Source organism: Aotus nancymaae, unplaced genomic scaffold, assembly GCF_030222135.1.
Source record: "Aotus nancymaae isolate 86718 unplaced genomic scaffold, 86718_ANA_hifiasm-v0.15.2.pri h1tg000072l, whole genome shotgun sequence".
In the NCBI taxonomy this organism is placed as follows: domain Eukaryota; kingdom Metazoa; phylum Chordata; class Mammalia; order Primates; family Aotidae; genus Aotus; species Aotus nancymaae.
The window spans coordinates 1,899,035-1,919,418 of record NW_026988487.1 but is presented as its reverse complement, the minus strand read 5'-3'; the positions used below and the strand labels follow the sequence as shown (position 1 = coordinate 1,919,418).

At 52.3% G+C, this 20,384-nt stretch overlaps 2 protein-coding genes across 4 annotated transcripts in view; both read left to right on the top strand.

The window, feature by feature from the left end:
* Nucleotides 1-881: 881 nt before the first annotated feature.
* HOXB5 (homeobox B5) lies at nucleotides 882-3,401 on the top strand. Its single transcript, XM_012451839.2, has 2 exons — nucleotides 882-1,540; nucleotides 2,187-3,401. The coding sequence occupies exons 1-2, from the start codon at nucleotides 979-981 to the stop codon at nucleotides 2,432-2,434; spliced, it is 810 nt and encodes a 269-aa protein (XP_012307262.1). The 5' UTR covers nucleotides 882-978; the 3' UTR covers nucleotides 2,435-3,401.
* Nucleotides 3,402-4,397: 996 nt separating this feature from the next.
* The window catches only part of HOXB3 (homeobox B3), a 41,254-nt gene continuing 25,267 nt past the window's right edge, over nucleotides 4,398-20,384 (top strand). For 2 of the 3 annotated variants that reach the window (XM_021670574.2, XM_064367498.1), the window contains exon 1: nucleotides 17,990-19,613. The gene's annotated coding sequence lies outside the window, so the exon portion shown is untranslated. Of the gene's footprint in view, nucleotides 4,515-17,989; nucleotides 19,614-20,384 lie in introns of those variants that run through there. The other variant, XM_012451837.3, reaches the window with a different exon arrangement.

Genomic DNA, 20,384 nt, shown 5'->3' with positions numbered 1-20,384 from the left:
TTTTCGGCAACTAGGCCGCTTAGCCCCAGCTGTGCTGGGTTTCTGGGGTCCCTGTCCTGCTCTGCCACTCCCTAGGCCTGGGCTGAGGACCACCAAGGAAGTCAGGAAGGGGATTTCGAACTTCCAAGTGGCCCAGGAGAAGTGAACGCTTCTCCTGCTGCTTTTTCAAGCCTCCTGTCCAGCCCCACGCTCGGCCTGGGAGCTGTGGACAGCAATAGCAGTCCCTCCAGGATGCAGGTCGGGCTGAGCTCCGGGGAAAAACCGTTGCAATAATTGTTTTTCACACACAACTTCCAACCCTTCCCCCATTTCCGCCCCCAATTCAGAGACTTGCAAAGCCCAAGAAAGGGAAAAGCAACTTAATCTTTGATCGTCTCATTCAAAGTTAAAATAATAACGACGATGACGATGTAGGGAAAAGGACCCAAGTAGAGAGGCTAACCCCACCCACAAGAAAGTGGGTAAAAAGCTTAACGCCTGCTCTAAAACGCTCAACCCTGTGACTGAGCCTTGGCCGGGTTTCTTTCTCTCCCGGCGGCTGCAGGGAGCCAACAGGGAGGCAGCCGCCGCCGCCATGGCGGTCTCCCGCCCGCGCTCCCGTCGATCGCCGGGAGGTGGCGCGCTCTGCTCAGAGGCCAACGCCAACCTTCTCCCTGTTTCTCCCCCTTCTCCTTTTTTCCCCCTCTCTCGGAGGCTCGCATTGAATCGGCCCTAACGATTCTCGGATCGTCATTATTTGTAACCATAGAGCATGAATTACCTCTTGAGGTCATCAGCGAGAATTTACGACTGGTCAACAAAAGCACGTGATTCCCTAACGCCCCCCCACCCCCCTTCCAACCCCCCCCCCATATTTGGCCGCATACATAGCAAAACGAAGTACAGTGCATCGCTATAATTCATTAATACATCATAAATCGTGAAGCACAGGGTTATAACGACCACGATCCACAAATCAAGCCCTCCAAAATCACCCAAATGAGCTCGTACTTTGTAAACTCCTTCTCGGGGCGTTATCCAAATGGCCCGGACTATCAGTTGCTAAATTATGGCAGTGGCAGCTCTCTGAGCGGCTCTTACAGGGATCCCGCTGCCATGCACACCGGCTCTTACGGCTACAATTACAATGGGATGGACCTCAGCGTCAACCGCTCGTCGGCCTCCTCCAGCCACTTTGGGGCGGTGGGCGAGAGCTCGCGCGCCTTCCCCGCGCCCGCCCAGGAGCCCCGCTTCAGGCAAGCGGCTTCGAGCTGCTCCCTGTCCTCGCCCGAGTCCCTGCCCTGCACCAACGGCGACAGCCACGGCGCCAAGCCCTCTGCTTCGTCCCCCTCCGACCAGGCGACCTCGGCCAGCTCCAGCGCCAATTTCACCGAAATAGACGAGGCCAGCGCGTCCTCGGAGCCTGAGGAAGCGGCGAGCCAGCTAAGCAGCCCCAGCCTAGCTCGGGCGCAACCAGAGCCCATGGCCACCTCCACAGCCGCGCCCGAGGGGCAGACTCCGCAGATATTCCCCTGGATGAGGAAGCTTCACATCAGCCACGGTAATTCTCTCTCTTTTTTGTCTTCTCAGCTTTCCTTGGGGTGGGATGGGGGTACAAGGAGAGCCTGGCTTTCCCCCAAATATGGATTTATTTTTCCAAGGGGGAGAATTCTCTGAGAGGGGCCTCATAGCTCTGTAGACAGATCCAAACAGGGTCTCTCTGTGATGGGGGGTATTTTTAATAATTTGTTCCCAGCTTCGGCTTAGGTTTTTATTAGCTCAGCTATACCAGCATTAGAATAAAGGATGGGTTCTTGTAATGTGGGGAAGAGTCCTGCTTACCCCTGAAATTTTGAGACTACCGCTAGCAAAGAAAGGGTGAGCAGTAAAAGGAGCTTTCCGGGGCAAAAGTGCAACCGCTCTCCTCCCTCCGGGGCCAGCGGCCGCCTGAGCCCAGCCAAGGGTGAGGCACTAGGAGTGAGCAAGAGACAAAGCCGGGCGCATTGACTGCCGGCAGAAGTGGGGGATGCGGGAGAAGGGGGTGCAGAAATCGAGCTTGAATGTGGGCGTCTGGAGTAGAGAGGATTGGAGCTGTGGTGAGCTGGGTGCCGGGACGCCTGGGTCCTGCTCCCCCACCCCCTCCCACCCAGTGCCCCCTCCCTTAACCGGAATAACATTGCCTTGTGGCTTTCCTCTATCTGCTCCAGATATGACTGGGCCGGACGGGAAAAGGGCCCGGACCGCGTATACCCGCTACCAGACCCTGGAGCTGGAAAAGGAGTTCCACTTCAACCGCTACCTGACCCGGCGACGGCGCATCGAGATCGCCCATGCACTCTGCCTGTCGGAGCGCCAGATCAAGATCTGGTTCCAGAACCGGCGCATGAAGTGGAAGAAGGACAACAAACTGAAAAGTATGAGCCTGGCTACAGCCGGCAGCGCCTTCCAGCCCTGAGCCCGCCCAGAGGAGCCCAGTGGCCCAAGAGCCCGTGCCACCCCCAGCCCTGGCCCCTTCAATCCTCCCCGCACTGCCGCAGCCCGCTGGGGACCGGTTCCCACAAGCCTGCCTCGCCCCAGCCTTGTGTTAAGATATTTCGATATTTCGTTTGGTCTTAGGTCTTCCTGTGGCTCCCTCTCTCCTGGACTGGTTATCTTGTTATTATTGTTAATAATAATTATTATTATTATTTTCCCTCCATGCTCCCAACTCCCTTCCGCCTGCCCCAAATCCACCAGTGTTTCTGAATGTTTGTGTCTGTGGTTGCAGTCCTTCCCCCAGGAAAAAAAAGAAAAAGAAATTCGCATGTTTAATGTGAACTCTCCCCTCCCCATCTGTGTTCTAACTTATTTATAAAAGGATGATCACTGTATTTTGAGTTTCAGCTGGAAACTTCTCTAAGGGGCAGCAGTTGAGGTGGGGTAGTACCGCAGTGGGGCCAAGCTGAGCTGGCCTCGGAGATGGAGTCTCTTTTCATTCTCCTCTTCCTCCTTCCCCACTCCCTAGGCCCAAGTCTCCTAGGGGCTTGGTTCTAGGGTGGGAAGAGGCTGGGGAGGACCAAAGGGGTGATATTGAGAAGAGAGAAAGAAGATAGTGAGATTTAAGTTCCTGCTGCCTGGGTAGGCCCCACAAGGCCTGGTCTGGGAGTATACGGAAACAAAAATGATCCTCAGTATAATATGTCTTGTGTATTTCTCTGTGAATCCATAGGTCTGGCTAGAGGGCCCAAAGCTTGTAAATATGGGGATAGTCTGGGTCAGACCCATCTGTTCCTTACCCATTTCGCTTCCAAGACCATTTGTAGTGAGCGAGCGGATGCCGTGCTACGTGTGAAATCTGTCTTTGCGGGGCCTGTCTCAGTGATTCGCTTTTGGTATTTGTTTGTAGCTTTCCTTGAAGTCAAATAAATGTTTCCCCCACTCCATTGCCCTTCCACTTGTCTTTTCTCTGAGGGGTCTGCCTCTCCCATCCCGGGCACATCCTGGACCATTCTCAGTAGATCTGGGGTGCAGGGTAGAAAAAGCAGGCTCTCCCCAATAGCTCTGCTCAGTCTTGTAAGTCCCTCGCTTGGTCAACAGTGCTTGGGCCAGGGAACAGACCTTCATGCCTGGGGGACTTCAAGGCCCAGAAACCCCATGTGGGGCTGGGGCAGGGGAAAGGCTGAGCTAGACTCCATCCTGGTCTTCCACTAGCTGGCCAAGGAAGCCTCTGGAAAACCCTTCTGGGAAAGTAATTTGGGCCTAAGTCCTCAGCAGGAGGCTCCTGGCCTTTTGGGAGTGGTAGAGGCCTGCCCAGCCCCCTGTCTCCTACTCTAAGTCCCAATTCAGTTCTGCCACCAACTAAAGCAAAAAAAAAAAAAAAAAATCAGCTGGATTTCAAATGATTTCTCTCACCCTCAGCCTTCTCTACCCTTATCAAGGGGCCCAACTGATCTTCCCTCTTGATTAGGAGTTGGGGTCCTTGCAGAAAAACCCCTGGTTTCCCCTTCAGCCTGGCCCAGGGCCAGGGCCCAGTCCACCTCCATCCAAGTCAGCCTCCACCCTGAGCGCAAGAGTCAAGTCTGGACACTTACCCGGTCAATCCCTTCCAGCTTGGCCCAACTTCTTACTGGACTTGGGGGGAGGGGGAGCTGGTGAGGAGGCAGCCGTGGGTCGTGGAGGCTCCACTTGGCCCTCCTTTCCCTTCACCCCTTGACTTTGTCCCCCTTTGTCGATAGCAAACTATCCCAAAAGTCGCTATGACATTTAGATGTCAAATGGATAGGGGTTTTATCTCGAAGTTAGATCGTAAAAATCGCCGAGAAGTCAGACAGATACCCCTCACTGGCTCGAGAAAGTCACGTGAGGTCCATAAAGTTAGTTTTATGGTTTTGGGGAGTTGACACCACGCAGTATATTTCACATTCTCCAGAATGTTAAGTGACACTTTAACTGCTCGCTGTGGTGGGGAAGGGGGCAGAGGTAGGTGAGCACTCTCCCAGCCTAGAGCAGCAGGACCAGCCCAGAAGGCAGCAGCAGCCCAGGCCAGCACTCCCGCAGTAAGTCGCTTTCAGCTTTCGATTTTACCCATTGCGATTCTGGGGCTTGGGACTGGGAGAGGAAAACTTGCTTCCAGCTGGGGCTGTGGGGCAGTGTAGGGGATATTTATCCTGTTTTATGCACTCAGTTCTAAGGGACTGGGTGCCTGAAATGAGTGCTCTCAGTTTCATAAGGCCTCAGTGGTCTGGGGTGCCTGGTTTTTACTAGCAAGAGTGCCTGACTCTGTGGAGAAAAGGGTTTGTGTGGGGGATCCATGCTCCCTCAGTGCCAGTGGAAATTTAGGGACCAAGAAGGAGGGGTGTGTATTGATAAAAGAAGGGGCCATTGTCAGGGGGGGCACTTCGCTGCTGGATATCTTGAGACAGCTATCCCCCCACCCTCAGGAAATAAACTTTATGACATTCATTTGTCAGGGGTGTGTGGGGTGCACTGCTGGGCACTTTTATCTGGATACATCTGAGCTGAGAAAAAGCACCCGGTAGGCGGCTGCTGTGGGCTGCTTTGCCCTGGGGTGCTCTCTGGCTTTCAGATCTTTGAAGCCCATAGAAGGGGGTACCTTCGATCATCTTGGGCCTCATCTGGTTTATCTGGGATGGGAAGCACAGCCTCATTGGGCTTATCTGGGATGGGGAGCACAGCGCTGCTTTTGCCACCACCTTCAGCCTGTTGGTCCCAAGCTAATCTTTCTCCTTGGCCTGAAGTAGGATCCTGAAATCAGACTAGGGAGCGGATAGAGGGGGCAATCCCCGCCCCCCACACCAATTCAAAAACCTAATTCCTGATCAGGAGTGGGGGAAGGTAAGAGCTTCTTCTCTTGCCTAGAGGTGTTAGGTGTTTAAGTAGAACTCTGGCAAGCCCTCCATAAATAAATTCAGCTCAAGAACTCAGACCCCTCAACTGTCGGGAGGAAATAGACTCAGGAACTGGAAGAGAAAATAGGAAAGTGCTCTTTTTTCCTCTCTTTTTCTCTCTTCTCTTCTGGGCACACCCTCAAAGACACCTTTGTTTTGCGGCACCATAAACCAGAGAGATTTCGGGATTTGATTCCTAGAGGTTCTGTTATTTTCTAAGGAAAAGTCACCCTTCTAAAAGTCAGAGGCCTCTTCACCAAATTGACCCTCCCTCCAATTTAAGACCCATGGGGCCAACCACCCTGTCACTCCTGCTGTCACCAGCCTCCCATTCCTTGATTCAGCTCACCAACTGCCATAGGTAGTTCCTGGGATTGGACATGTGGCACCGGGAGGGGCTTCCGATCTTTGGGACAAGGATGGGGTCATAAGAATCCCTTTTTCCCATTAAGGGACATTGGAACTCTCTCCTTCTCCTTTTTCTCCTGAAGTCATTCTCTATTACCTGAGCTCTTTATCCCCTGCCCAAGCCTGACTTACAGGAGAACCTTAACAGACTTAAGAGCAGAGTCACCTGGTTTGAAGACACATCATCCCAAGAATGAGGGCATTTGTATCCCTTAGAAAGGAGACACAGGTCATCTCCCAGAGGATCCCCAGCATCATTGGAAATATAAAGAAGTGCTGGAGGCACAGCTTCCACGGTCTTCCACTCTACAAGGCAACAGAGTTGACAGACATGCAGAGAAAGAGCTCCACAAGGGAGAGTCTGACCTGGGTCTCCAGGGGAACCCTATTCCTATTGTGCCTCTGGCCTCACTCTAATACACTTCCCTTTCTTAAAGCTCTCTTGGAAGCTCAAACCCCAGATAGCAAGTCCTGCCCCTGAAGAATTTTTTCTTTGCCCCCTCTCATGTCAGTTCTGCAGGCTCTGATAAAGAGTGCTTGGGCTGGTGGCCCAGGGACATCTACTAGGCATATCTGGTCAGATTTTCCAGGATGGCAAAGAGCAACACGGGGTGCCCACTTCCACCTCAGTGACCAAACCCTTGAAGGGAGACGCCTGGAGAAGATGCCTAGGCTGGGCTTTCCTCTTTCCCACTTCAGGCTCCCTGAGCCGAACACCAGTCCTGCCTAAACCCCAACCAGGACAAGTTGGGGGGAGGCAATAAGAGGTGTGTAGGGATTTCTGGTGCCAAGAACTCTCTCCTCCGGACTTCCCCCAGTGATCTCTCTCTAAGAGAGCTGCTTTACTCTCTCCAGGGCTTTGCTCTCACTCTTCTCCCACCCGCTTCCTCTCCCTGCCAGTCCAGGCCTCAACCTCTTGAGCTACAAGCCAAGCCGGCACCCTCTTGCCAAATCCTCAACCTGGGGGCAGGCCCCAGGAGGTGAAAGCCGGAGATTACGGCTGCAGTTTCTCTTTTCCCTCTGAGGCCAGCCTGGCTACCACTCAGTGGACAATTCAATTTTGATTTTTTTGTTTTGTTTTATTTGGTTATTTGTTTTGTTTTGTTTCTCTGAGGCCAACGGGTGAGAGGAAGTATAAAGAAGTGTAAACAGGAAAGCCAGCCGGGCCTGGAGTTCCAAGTGCCCATATTTCATTGGCTTCCTCTCCATAACTGTGGCAGGGACACTTAACCCTTCCCTGTCTGTGAGAAGTTATTCTCTGAGGGCTGGTGGGTAGAATGGGAAGATCTGAGAGGAAGCTCCTTTCCCCTCCTAGTTCCTTTATCCCTGGGATCTGCATGCCAAGGATTCAGAGCAATGGAGAAGACAGAGGGCTCAGCACAACCGTCCAAACTCAGTCCCTTCCCGGGACTACTCTCCCCAGCACAGACTTTTCAGCTTGGGGAACCAACCTGGCTAATCCTGAAAGACAGGGCTAGCAAGAATGAGCTCCCCTCTTTTAAGGGAGAGGGCACTGGTAACCTTCCCCATTTTTGGAGTTTCTCAGAGTAATCGGATTTTGAGGCTGGGATCTGCCCACAGCGAGATTTATCGATTGCTGCAGCACTGTTACACATCCATATTAATTAACCCAGACACCGCCTGGAAATCGAGCTGTTTGGGGAGGGGAAGGGAGAAATGGGGGCCCCTTACGGAGAATGGATATTTCTCCCTAAGTGACTCTGAGGTTGAGATTGGAGGGCCCTCTGCACATGAATCCTGTGACCCTCCCCAGGCTTGAAGCCCCTGGAGTTCTCAGCAAGGGTAAGAGTGACTTAGTCTCCACAGTCAGCTCCACACACAAGGCTCATGGTGGTAGTGGTGGGAGATTAAATACCTTGCAGGTTGTTCCGCAGGCCCTACCCCACTCTTCCTTGTCTCTGGCGGGTTTCCCCAGCCCTGTAATGCTCTGTCTCCAGCAAAGGTGAGCAAGCATCCTTCCTAGAGGGGTTAACCTCCTCACCTCACCTTCTTTTCAACTTCTCAAAGGTAGAAGCTTATGACGGTTTTCGAGTTTAGTTTGTTTTATTTTGTTTTAGAGTCCTGTTTGTTGGTGGTAGTGATAGTCTTGTGGCCTTCTGCTTTCTCCTCCCTCCCTCCAAAAAGTGATTAAAATCTGTTAAAGGATTTAATTAAGAGAGTTAAATGAAAAGGAAGGACGCACAAATGAGTTGGGGGAAAAAACCCACACCAAAGCTATTCTCAACGATTAAATCGCCATTTTAACAATATAATGGAGTTTGCATCCTGAAAGGGGAAATCAACGCTCATATCTCATCAATAATTCATAGAGTCCGGGATCATGCAGAGGTCAGCAGACGGGGGCCGCATCGCCGGCCTACGTGGGGCTCCGAGCCGCTGCAGCATACAATACACGCCGCCGGCCACACTGCCGCCGCCACCTCCGCCACTGCAGACTAGTGGTGGGGGCACGCTTGCAGGTTTAGGCGGAACTTTCGTTATTTCTCTTGGCGAATTTACTGACTGCAGGCTCCAAGAGGAGAAGGGGAATTTGGGAGCCTGGAGACGATTGGACTTCGGGCAATTCGGGAACCTGTCGGACCTCAAAAAGCACCTTTTCCCAAGTTTTAATCTTTCTCTTCCCTCTCTTCTTTTTCCTTTTCTCTGTGATTTAGGCGTCTCCTCTCTTATCTCTTCTCTCCCTAAAGTTCCTCTTGGAGAGAAAAATGCACTCTCTGCAGCATCCTCTAGCTTCTCCTCCCTGAAAACGGTTCCCAGGCTGCCAAGCCGCCCTCTGGCCTGCCTGTCCCCGAGTGGATTCGGGCTGAGCCTCGCGGCTTCGCAGCACAGCGGCTGGTTTTGGTCGCAGCGATCTCTGACCTCGGAGCCCCGGTGGGATAGGGAAGAATGCATCTAGGGAGGAAATGTATCTCGCAGGCCCCAAACCGTCTTGCCGAACCAAAAGACGACCCAGGCTAGATGCAAAGGTGGGAAGTCAGCATGGAGAGACGCACTAAGGGGAGAAGTGGAGGGAAAGTGTCAGCCTGTGTGGGGCATCTCCTCTTGGATTTGGAGGCACGATGGAGGATACCTTATTTCGGTGCTTCTGTAGGCTTGTCCTTAGGTGCGTAGATCTAATTAGTTTTTTTCCCCCATGTTTTCTGAATCCCAAGGGATCCCAGGGAAGGAGAAAGGAAATCCTTCCTAGTCAGAGGTGGGGGTCTGGAAGGAGATATTTGGGCAGAAAGGAAACCGAAAGCGCGCGGGTTGTCCGCACCGCTGCTGCGCTGGACGAGAGGCAGAGGCTGTAACATCCCGGAGCTGCCAGTAGAGTCCGCCTTAGACCAAGTTCACAGCCAGGCTGGGGCCTCCGAGGCGCCAGCGAGCGGCCGCGCAAGGTGGCCCCGGGTCCCGCATTGTTGGGACACTGAACTCTCCCTCCACCCCTGTGAGCACAGCAGTCCCCTCTGCTCCCGAGGAGTCCCTGCTCCAAGCTCTCCCCACCCTTCACCCCGAAATACCCCTTCTCCAGGTCAGCACATTCTACTGCTCCCCATAGGTCTCCTTGTTCAGCAACTTCCGCCCCACTCTGTGGGTCAAAAATGAAGAAGGGCGGCTCGTCAAAAGCCCTTCCAGGCATCCCAAAAGAAGAGACCGTTGAAATTGCGTGAAGTAGGTTCCGGGTCTTTTTCCTAAGAGTTATTTAATCGTCAAAAAAAAAAAAAAAAAAGTCCTCTTCCCCGGTCTAAGGCTCTGGAGTGGGGACATTGGCGAAGAGGGGAGGGGTAAGGAAAGCGTTTTGCCCTGAGGTTTCTGTGGCCGGTGTAGTAGAATGAGACCCCGGGTGGTGAGGCCAGTGTTATTGGCGGAGGGGGTCGCAAAGTTGGAGGGTCAAAAGTTTACAGAATGCGTGAGCAGGCGTGGCGGAGGCGACTAGCGGCGGGGGCGGGGTGGGACGGTGGGGGAGGAGGCTGTGTGTGTGAAGACAGAAAAGAGAGCCAAGGATGCTGGAGGTAAGGAAGACTTGTGGGTTGCAGAAGTGAGGGAGCAGAATTGGGCAGGGAAGAGGCAGATGTCTGGGAAAGGGAAACTGAGGAAGGAAAAAACCCTTCTCCAAAAAGGGCAAGACTGATGGTGGTGGTGAGTTGTACAAAAGACAGCGCTTAGGGTGTGGTGAACCCGCTAAGCAATTTTCTCTTCCAAAGATAATCTTTGATTCACCATATTAAATTTAATTAAAACCTTCCTGGCCCCACACATTTTAGAAATTCAATTAAATTACCCCCACATCTTTGTAGGACGTCTGGCAGGGCCAAAGAATGCTTCCAATGTGAAGGTTTCATTTTCACTAACATCAACCCACCCTGATTGCCCTAAAGGGGCCAAACTATTGGCTCTTCCAACCTCCCACCCTGGGAGAGGCAGGCCTGTTTTCAAGAATCCTTAACCCCCAGGCTGTGTCAGGAAGCTGGGGTCCATGAGCATGGGCCAACACTGGAGCCTTTCCAAACATCCATTCCTCTCTTCAAATCGCTCCAGTTTAAAAACTTGCCTATTGAAAGATTCACTTGTTAGTTATCTCACTCTCTCCCAACCCTCCATTTGTGTGTTCGTCTTGACTCCTTCTCTTCCTATTTGGATGAGGGAGGAGAATGCAAAGGAAAAATACCAAATGGCCTCACGAAGATATTTTAAACTGGAGTTGAAACAGGCGACCTGAAATGAACTTTGAGTCCATGCATTAAGCTTAGCTCATAAGTAAATGCCTAGAGAGACTCAGTAATTATAACACTGGGGCATATGTCTATTTTGGGTCTTTAAATGACTGTTGTATTATGAGATGTCATCATATTCTCTTCCAAGCATTTAATATAGGATGTACACTGTGGGTGTTTTTCCTGCCAGGATGGGGATAACCTGAGGGTTTCTGTAAATATGCCTTTTTAAAGGTTTAATATCAAATTTCAAATAGATGTAACCGGGGGTTTTGACTAAACCAATTGGGTGCAGGTCCATATTTCTGCTTAGTCGTTAGGTGAGTTTCTCTGCAGTGTGAGGCCAGGAAGGAATTCCTGGAGTCCTGAAGAGACAAATGTCAAAGGCTGAGCTGAAGAATCCATCTCCTTCTATTCCAGGACAGAACATTAGCTAATTTAGGTATAGACTGGAGCAACCCAAGGTCCTGGGCTAGAAGGACCCAGGATGAGGAGTGAGTGGCTTCTGCTATTCAAGACCAAGCTGGGTGCCTTGGGGAGTTCCTTCCTGAGGAACTTCCTGAGGTATCCCCCTCTCCGTACTAGGGGGATACCACTCTACCAGCTAGGCTGGAGCCCTGTCTCAGTCTGTAGACTTGAATTGGGAGGAAGGGGAGTCACCTGACCTACCTCTGCAGGTCCCTAGGAGGCTGGAGAAAGGGAGAAGTGTGTTGTAGGCAATCCACCAGATTCTAATCCTGGAGAGACAAACCCAAGAAAATCTCACTATTTTAAATGCTTTCTTGATTTGCTCCTGAACCTCCTTGTGTGGGTCATGGGGGTAGGCAAAAGTGTTAACGTATTGATGAGAACGATTCTTTGGCACAGGGGAAAGCTAGTTTTGTATTAAAGAACGATTAAAGCTCTGAAAGTTGTCTCCAGCTTTGACCAGCCCAGTACAGCAGATACAGCCTCTCTCAGGGTTCTGCCTTTCCCAAACCTGCTGGGTTGTGTGAACCAAAATCTTGGCCCCAAGAAGTGGAGTGCTCATTTCTAAGCCCTGGAGCTTCCAAAGTTCTTGCACAAATCAGGGTATCTCTGACACCTGGGGGGAGCAAATAAAGCAGACGGAGTGTGCAGTGGAGTTGGGATCTGGGCCCTGGCCATGCAGGCATTTAGGGGTAAGGGTCAGGGAAGGGGCCTCTTGCTCAGGCCTGTTCTCTGGGGCCCAGGTGCCCAAAGCCATGCTTTCAATTTTCCCCGTGCCAGCCTCATTCTCAGGCCTCAAAAGGATCCCACATGAAATCCCACCCTCTCCCTGGAACCAGAGCTGACAAAAATATGGGAATGATGGAAAATCAAAGCAAAGCAGGGGCATGGCTGGCTGACTCCTATCCGAATGGGTCTTTTTTGGGGTGGGGGTTGGGTGAAGAGAAGAGAAGGTTCTGGCGAAAAGTCGAGCTGGAGAGGATGAGCTGAATCAAATTTCTGCTCTGTCATTTTTCTCCCAAGTAATGACCTACGCAAAATTCAATATGACCCAGAGAACTGCGCGAGCGTATTATAGTAACTGCCTGCTCGTGGGGGAGGCCCGGAGAGAGGTGAACCGCGGGTCACGGCGTCTAAAAATTATTAAAATGTTTGAGAGCCTCGTGACGCGCCTAGCTGTTTAACAAAGACTGCCAAAGTATGAGATTAATACGAAAACTTGCGCTTCCAAAACAAAAACATACAAAAAAAGTCATGTTCCGGCCTCTGAGGGAGCCCGTGGCTCTGCCCGCCGCCGCGGTCCGGTTTTCCGGACACACAATAGTGGACAGGAGCGAACTCAGCTGTTGCCCAGCGCGTCCGCGGGCGGGTCGGTGGCCGGCGGGGCTGGGGAGCCTCCCGGTGAGTACCCTCGTCCGCGCCCCCTCTGGGCCTTTTTCTCCTCCGCGCCGCCGCCGCCGCCGGCTGGGGACTCGCCTCCGCTCGGGCCTTCGGTTTCCCTCCCTCGTTGAGTCCCTTCTCCCTGCCGACAAAAGGTGATGATTCCTCGTGGACTGGGCACACTCGGACTGCGGAGGGGGACTGGGTGGCGCGAAGTCACGCTAGCAACCTGTGGCTGCTAGGAGAAGGCGGCTGGCAAGCCGCAGAAAGAAAGCCGGGAGCGCAGGAGAGGTGGCTCCGATCCGCGCATGGCCCCTGCTCTTATTTTATTATTATGCGAGTGGCTGTTGGTATCCTTCTGGGCGGTGGAGGGGAGAGGCAGCCTCCTGCTCCGGAGAAACCCGTCCTGGGAGTCGCCCATAAACCCTGTCCTCCAACTCGGACGGCTGGAGGGGTGAGGGGGGTGCGGCGCCTCGGTGGGATTGGCAGGTGGAGGCTCCCAGCGCGCAGAGGAAAGAAATCTCTGCTCTTGGGCTCCAGGATCAAGGATACCAAAACCCGCGGTGGCTGTAGCCCCTGTTCCTCTCTCTTGGGGTGCTGGGGGGGCACCTGGGCCGCATGGAAGTGTAGAGCAGCAGAGAGGCTCGGCAGCCGGCCCAGCGGCCCTCCCAAACTTCCGAAATGCCGACGAGTTGGACGGGTTTCCGAGAGTTGGCGAGTTAAGAAGGACAGGAGGTATGGGGTGGGGGAGGGGCCTGGCCGGTTGGAGTGGGTCCTGGAGACCCTAAGTGACCTTTGACAAGACATGGAAAGGTCCCTGCTTGACGCTAGGGAGCTACTGGGGATCCTAGCAGCGCATTTTGTCTGTGGGCCCAGGGCCAGACTCTAGTCTCCCTGCCCAGATGGGGGTCTGAGATTACCTATTGGACCCTCTCTTGGCAAAGACAACCACAGTGTAATAGTTTGCTTTTTTCTCCCAAAGATGTGTTAGTTCAGCCTGTCTGGGAGAATGTTGATGTTAGAAGTCAGGCCCAGAGGCTAACATTGGTAATTCCTAGATTTAAAATTAAAAGAAAATCAGAGTCTCTGGACCTAGTTGTGGGCAGGTGGGAACTCTACTCCTACCCACCTGCAAGGTCCCAGGACTGGGGATAGGCAGAGACTCTGGAGTGTTGTACTTAGAGGATTGTTTTTGTGTTGTTCCTGTATTTGTTAATGAAATTGATATTATTTTGACTTTCTCACTAGAGATGCGAGTATTTCTCAGACCTAGGGAGTTGAGTAGGGAGTCTGGGTGGGGTGGAAGCTTTTTCTATGCACATTTTCCCTTACTCTGTCACAGCTTTCACAGTCTCAGTTCCCTCCCGCCCAATCCCCAGACTCTCGGCTTAGTAAATTCACGGCTTTAGGGAGCCTCAGGAAGTAGGTTGGGAAACCCCAGATGCCCATTTTGGGTCTACCACCAGCAACCCAAGCAGGTGGCTAGGCGAGTTCCTGTGTGTTTAGAAGGAAAGGACCCGCCTGGGGCTAGGAAGGTGGGGAAATGGGGTTCCTCCCCACAACTCCCCGGGATAGTCCCCCTCTCCTGGCTCCCGGGAGGTGTGAGAGGCTGGGAGGGGTCCTATATCATCTGGCTGCATCTTTTATGGTTCCTCATTGCCCTTCATTCGGAAATGAAACGCCTTTGATCTTTTCTCAGGTTGTAAACGGAATTGCCCGTCATTAAATATCCGGGGCCCCATCTGCTTGGTCTCCCAGCATTTTTCTTTACAGCTGTTTCTCTCTCTTTTTACCATTGATTTTTTCCAAAAGGACTTTTATTACACCTCCTTCACACCAAGCCGCCTCTTCCTCCTCCCTTCGCTGAGAGGCGCTTTGGAAAATATCTAGATATTCGTTTGATCACAAACTAAAGGCTTGCAGGGGCACAAGGAGCCGATTGGGGTTTTGTTTTTGCTAAAAAAAAAAAAAAAAAAAAAGTCCTGGGGAGAGGGGAGGGGCGCGAGGGCACCCAGAAAGGCCTGAATCTGAGTTCGCGGCAGCCTCAGAATGACCCTTCCTCCTTTTGTGCTTAGCTAATGTTTACATCTCATAATTCATGCGCCACCGAGAGTTGCGCGGCGGCGCGGCGGCAAGGTTCGCGTCCCTTTGCGAACTGGCTGCTTGTAATTCTAATAGAATTGAAAACCTTGTAATCCCAAGAACGGAGTCGCAATGCCTTTTTCTGTTCCCAGGGCTCAAAACTAGAACAAAACGAAATAAAACTAAAGCACTCAAACCACACCCCAAACGAAGAACACGCGGAAAGTAGGAGAACTGGAAAATTTCTGGGCCAAGAAGATCTGTCTGTCTTCTGTATATACCCTGTAGATCCGAATTTGTGTAAGGAATTTTGTGGTCACAAATTCGTATCTAGGGGAATATGTAGTTGACATAAACACTCCGCTCATATTTTTCCAGAAGAAAAAAATATATATACGTATTATTTTTCTGAATGAGGAAAATCCGATGACTGGCCACACGAAGACGCCTTTCTCTTTCTTCCTCTTTCTTTTCCTCCTTCAACTGGTTAGAGATGGAGAAATCATCTACCTGAACTCTCCCCACGCCTGCGCCTGGGAGCCTTGGTCCTTTTTCACTTCTTTTTAAGAGATTTATGTTACTGTTGTTGAAGTATTAAATTTATCTTCTCGTCCAAAACGCTCCCATTTTCTATTCTGGGCTCAGGGAGGCTTTATTGGAAATTTCGAAAAAAATGATTTGTCTTCAGTGTTCCAAGAAGGCAAAGGAAATTTGCTTAACAAACGGATGTTGAGGCGGCCTTTCCGTTTCATTTCAGAACAAGATGCCCTGGAAATACTCGATTACCAAGGGATGTTATTGTCTGTGGGGTCACCTCTGGGGCTGTATCCTCAGCATCACAGGGATGTGAGATTTCCATTCGCCGCGGAGGCAGCGGCATTAGCGACTATTAGAACGTCTCGGCGCCATGGGTAGTATTGCTCGGGTGGTTCTGGAATTAGCAAATTACTAATCAATTTTGCTCTCAAAAGTTGCAGGCTTTTTCTTTTCTTTTCTTTTTTTCTCCGCCCCCCCCCCCCCCCCCCCCAGCGCTCTATCTATAGTGTGGGAAACCAAGTCGTTTCTCCGGGCTTGGGCCGTGTGGGTTAAAAGGAGGCGTGGATAGGAGAAGGGGGACAGACGGACTGACTGACACAGTCTAGCTAATCGCGCAGCTAAATGCGGTTTGGAAGGCAAGGTCTCCCCGAATTAGTGCATGAATTTCCTATCGATCCGCCCGCGGTTCCATTCATCTCTGACAAGTCCCTCTAGCTGGGGACGCCTCCTCTCTCACCCCTACCCTTCCCCATCTGGCTGCAGAGAAAGCCCCAAGCTCTGTGTTCTGGCCCCCGTACGGGTTCCCCTTTCGAGACGTAGCCCCCAGCCCGCCAATGACTTAACTCCCCATACAGACTCAGGGTGCAAGGGCTCCCTCCCGCCGTGGGGAGGAGATAGGAGCCTGTAAAAGGTAGAGAATGCTGGGCAGAGGTGAGGCAGAACAGGAGGGGTTACACTGGGTGCCCCAACTTCTTAAGGGATCTAGGGTTTGCGCTCTGCCTAGCGCCCCAACAGGCCCTCCAGTCGCAACCTGCGCGCGCTCTCTCTCTCAATTTCTCTGATCCCGGAGAGAGCGAGGCAAGGAGGGGGTCGCCCCGCAGGAGCCCTATGTAAATCCTGCTGTTGGGTGGGTGGGTGGGGAGGGGGAAGAGAAGGGGAAATAAACCTCTTTGGCTGGAGTAGGGTCCGGGTGAGCAGATTTCCTTATCCGGGAATCGCAGGCGGGGCGGCCATTGGCTCGGAGGATCACGTGGGCGCCTAACTTTGTTCACTTGACAGTAAGTAGGAGGGCTTTCGGAAACAGGAAAACGAGTCAGGGGTCGGAATAAATTTTAGTATATTTTGTGGGCAATTCCCAGAAATTAATGGCTATGAGTTCTTTTTTGATCAACTCAAACTATGTCGACCCCAAGTTCCCTCCGTGCGAGGAATATTCACAGAACGATTACCTACCCAGCGACCACTCGCCCGGGTACTACGCCGGCGGCCAGAGGCGAGAGAGCAGCTTCCAGCCGGAGGCGGGCTTCGGGAGGCGCGCGGCGTGCACGGTGCAGCGCTACGCGGCCTGCCGGGACCCTGGGCCCCCGCCGCCTCCGCCACCACCCCCGCCGCCCCCGCCACCGCCCGGGCTGTCCCCTCGGGCTCCTGCGCCGCCACCCGCCGGGGCCCTCCTCCCGGAGCCCGGCCAGCGCTGCGAGGCGGTCAGCAGCAGCCCCCCGCCGCCTCCCTGCGCCCAGAACCCCCTGCACCCCAGCCCGTCCCACTCCGCGTGCAAAGAGCCCGTCGTCTATCCCTGGATGCGCAAAGTTCACGTGAGCACGGGTGAGTGCATGGGCACCCCTTCCCCCTCCCACCCCTGGAGCTTTACACCGAAGGGACCTCGGAGGCATGGGGGGGTGAGCTGGGGAAGCCAATTGTCCCCGCTATAAACTCGCCATTGCCAGAGATTTACGGTCGCCTGTTTTCAGAGCCACATAATTACATCCCCCATAAATTTTTATGGCCTGGTGGGCCCTGCGCCTTTGAAGTAGGTTCCCCATCCTCTTCACCATTCTCACCAGCGACTTTTTCGCCAGGGAGATAGTCTCAGTGAAGTTGGAAGTTGGGGAGGGGTATAGGAGGTGGAGGAGGAGAAGGAGGAGGTAATCTGTATTTAAGCAGAGAGTTGAGTCAACTCCCAGTATTTATTTTTTCCTTTCTTCTAGTCTGACTCCTTGGCTGGAGAAGTGGGCAAAAGTTTTTAGTAGGGGCAGGCACTGCTTGGAATCTGAGCAGCAGGGGTGGGAACTAAACAGAGCAAAGGTTTAGAGAAACCTCCCCTCCCTCTTCCACATCCTCATTCTCCCATTCTGGGGGCCCCAAGCTGAGGGAGAGAGAGGAGCAATTAAAACCTTGGGGGATTCCTCACACACACACACCCCCACCACCAGCACCAGACACCCAAACAACAAGGACACAGCACAACTCTCCCAAAACTTGGAGGTCTCTTTCTCATTCTTGGGTCTTGCATTCTTCCCTTTTCGTTTTTCCCCCCTTCCTCTGAACGAACTAGAGGTGGCAGGAGAGGGAGGGAGGGAAACACTGTGTTCGCTGGAAGAAAGGGCTCTTCCTTTCTGGGGCAATAAAACTTTCTCTTTCTCCCTCTCTCTGTGTGTGTCCAGTAAACCCCAATTACGCAGGCGGGGAGCCCAAGCGCTCTCGGACCGCCTATACTCGCCAGCAGGTCTTGGAGCTGGAGAAGGAATTTCACTACAACCGCTACCTGACGCGGCGCCGGAGGGTGGAGATCGCCCACGCGCTCTGCCTCTCCGAGCGCCAGATCAAGATCTGGTTCCAGAACCGGCGCATGAAGTGGAAAAAAGACCACAAGTTGCCCAACACCAAGATCCGCTCGGGTGGCGCGGCAAGCTCAGCCGGAGGGCCCCCTGGCCGGCCCAATTGAGGCCCCCCACCCCCGCGCTCTAGTGCCCCTCCCACGCAGGAGCCACGAACCTCGGGATGGGGGTGGGCTGCGAGCGCGGGGGATGGGGTGGGGGGATGGGAGGGGGCCCCGGGGCCTGGGCCCCGGAAAAACCTATCTGCCCTCCCCCCACCTTTATATGCGAATAACGCAGAAGAGGGGGAGGGGAAGCTTTATTTATAGAAATGACAATAGAGGGCCATAGGGAGCCCCCCCAAGCAAGATTCAAATCTCTTGCTTTCTTCCTTAAAAAAAAAAAAAAGAAAGAAAGAAAAAAGAAAATGCAAGAAGGAAGAAAGAAAAAGACAGAAAGAGAAATAGGAGGAGGCCGCAGCTCCTCGTTTTCAGCTTTGGCGAAGATGGATCCACGTTTCATCTTTAATCACGCCAGGCCCAGGCCCATCTGTCTTGTTTACTCTGCCGAGGAGAGGACGGGCCTCGGTGTCGACCATTACCTCGACACCCGCTAACAAATGAGGCCCGGCCCGGCCCGGCCGCCTCCGCCTCTGCTGCTGCCGCTGCTGGAAGACAGCCTGGATTTCCTTTCTTTGTCCCCCACTCCCGATACCCAGCGAAAGCACCCCTGACTGCCAGATAGTGCACTGTTTTGGCCACGGTAACAAACACACACACACTCCCTCATCCTCTGTGCCTGTTCACGGAGGGGCAAAATGACTGCTCACCCACTTCCACCGTGGGGTTGGGGGTGGGGAACAGAGGAAGGGAACAAGTAGGGGAGGGGGTGGCCTTGACAACTCAGGAGTGAGCAGGAAAATTGAGTCCAAGGAAAAAAGAGACTCGCAGACCTGGGAGGTCCTTCCTCTGGAAGGCCAAGCCAAGCCATACCTGGCAGGGTGAGGGGCCTGTTGAGTTCTGGGAGCTGGACCTGACTCTGCCAGTCCAGAGTTGTACAGCAGAGGCCTCTCTCCTAGACTGAGAAGGAATGTGAAACTAGGAAATAAAATGTGCCCCTCCCAGTCTGGGAGGAGGATGTTGCAGAGCCCTCTCCCATAGTTTATCATGTTGCATCGTTTATTATTATTATTGATAATAATATTATTACTATTTTTTGTGTCATGTTCGTCCTCTCTCCTCTTCTCTTTCTGACATTCCAAAACCAGGCCCCTTCCTACCTCTGGGGCTGCTTGAGTCTAGAACCCTTCGTATGTGTGAATATCTGTGTGCTGTACAGAGTGACAATAGAAATAAATGTTTGGTTTCTTGTGACCAGCACAGCGTGTTTTTGTTGAAACATTGGTGTAAAGATATGGACAGATGCCACCCAGTGTATATTTTAAGCACCCTAGTGGGTTCAGCCTCACATTGTATGTGGTTGAAGATTTTTTTTCAAAGAGTCTGATGGGAATTTTTATCTCAGAGGACTCCAAATTGTGGTAGCTCATTTGTTATCCTTTTAGGGTGGGTGTGTTTTGTTTTGGGGCTTTTAATTTTTTCCCTTCAGTCCAAAAATGGATTGAAAGGGCTGGGAGGGCTGATTCCAGTCTCTAATGGGGGAAAATGTTTCATTGTAGGACACAAGAGGCTTAAGTATGGCAAAGCCTTTCATATCGTGATTTATTTGTCATAAGCAAATAAAATGCGGTTAAGCTGTCTCCTTCTAGACAGACGGCTCTTTGGTTATTAAAGTTCCGAGAGAGGATTCCATGAGGCCGGCCTCTTTCCTCACAGCATAAGAAGGTATTGCTTTCCTCTGAGGTGTTTAAGGCTTTAATGAGTCTAATTTTTTGCACAGATGTTTCTGGGTGTTTGCAGGTTTTCAGAGTATTTTTATATTACAAAGGAGCTAGCCGGTGCCATAGCTCAAACTCTGACAAGCAAATAGATAATCAAGAAGACAAATGGTCTCTTTTGTGAAGCCTTGCTCCTGTATTAATTTTCATTTTCTTTCTCATAGAAAGTATCGAAAGTATGACTGGGGACCAAATAGCTTTCTGTCTCTGAGGTCCCAGTCACCCCTAGAATGGAGTGGGGGTAGGGGAAAGGGGTACAGGTGACCCTCAGAAGCTCTGTCAGGCTCGGATTTGCTTTTGTGCAGCACTGCTTAGAAGTTCTAAGGTCTGGGGGCTCCAGCCTCAGGGTCTCTGGTCCATTGGTCGTCCAGGGTGCAGCCACCCCATCTCCAAAAAGCTCGGGGCTCAGGAGAGTGTATGCAGTTAAAAGTCGTTTTTTCAGTCCCATCTCCTTTCAGAAAATAAAAAGAACCAATCCCACCCGCACGTTTTGTTGTTATTTATTTTGCATTCTTCCAGTTTGCAGCTCTGGTAGTTGGAGGCTGGGTAGGGCAGGGGGAACCGACAGGTCGTTGTCCCCAGCCGAGAAAGGGCTGCTGAACTGTCCATTTCAATGCTGCTGGGAGAATCGTGAAAAATCGCCGTGGACCTGAAGGATGAAAGGGGAGAGCTTTATTTGGTCGGATCGCGGCGTGATGTTTTAGCTGCCAGGGGATGC

What these genes read in the sequence shown, in the direction of transcription:
- HOXB5 (XM_012451839.2), top strand. Translation starts at nt 979, where the DNA reads ATGAGCTCGTACTTTGTAAACTCCTTCTCGGGGCGTTATCCAAATGGC. An exon ending in GAAGCTTCACATCAGCCACG is followed by an intron (nt 1,541 to 2,186) that starts GTAATTCTCTCT and finishes TATCTGCTCCAG; the next exon opens with ATATGACTGGGCCGGACGGG.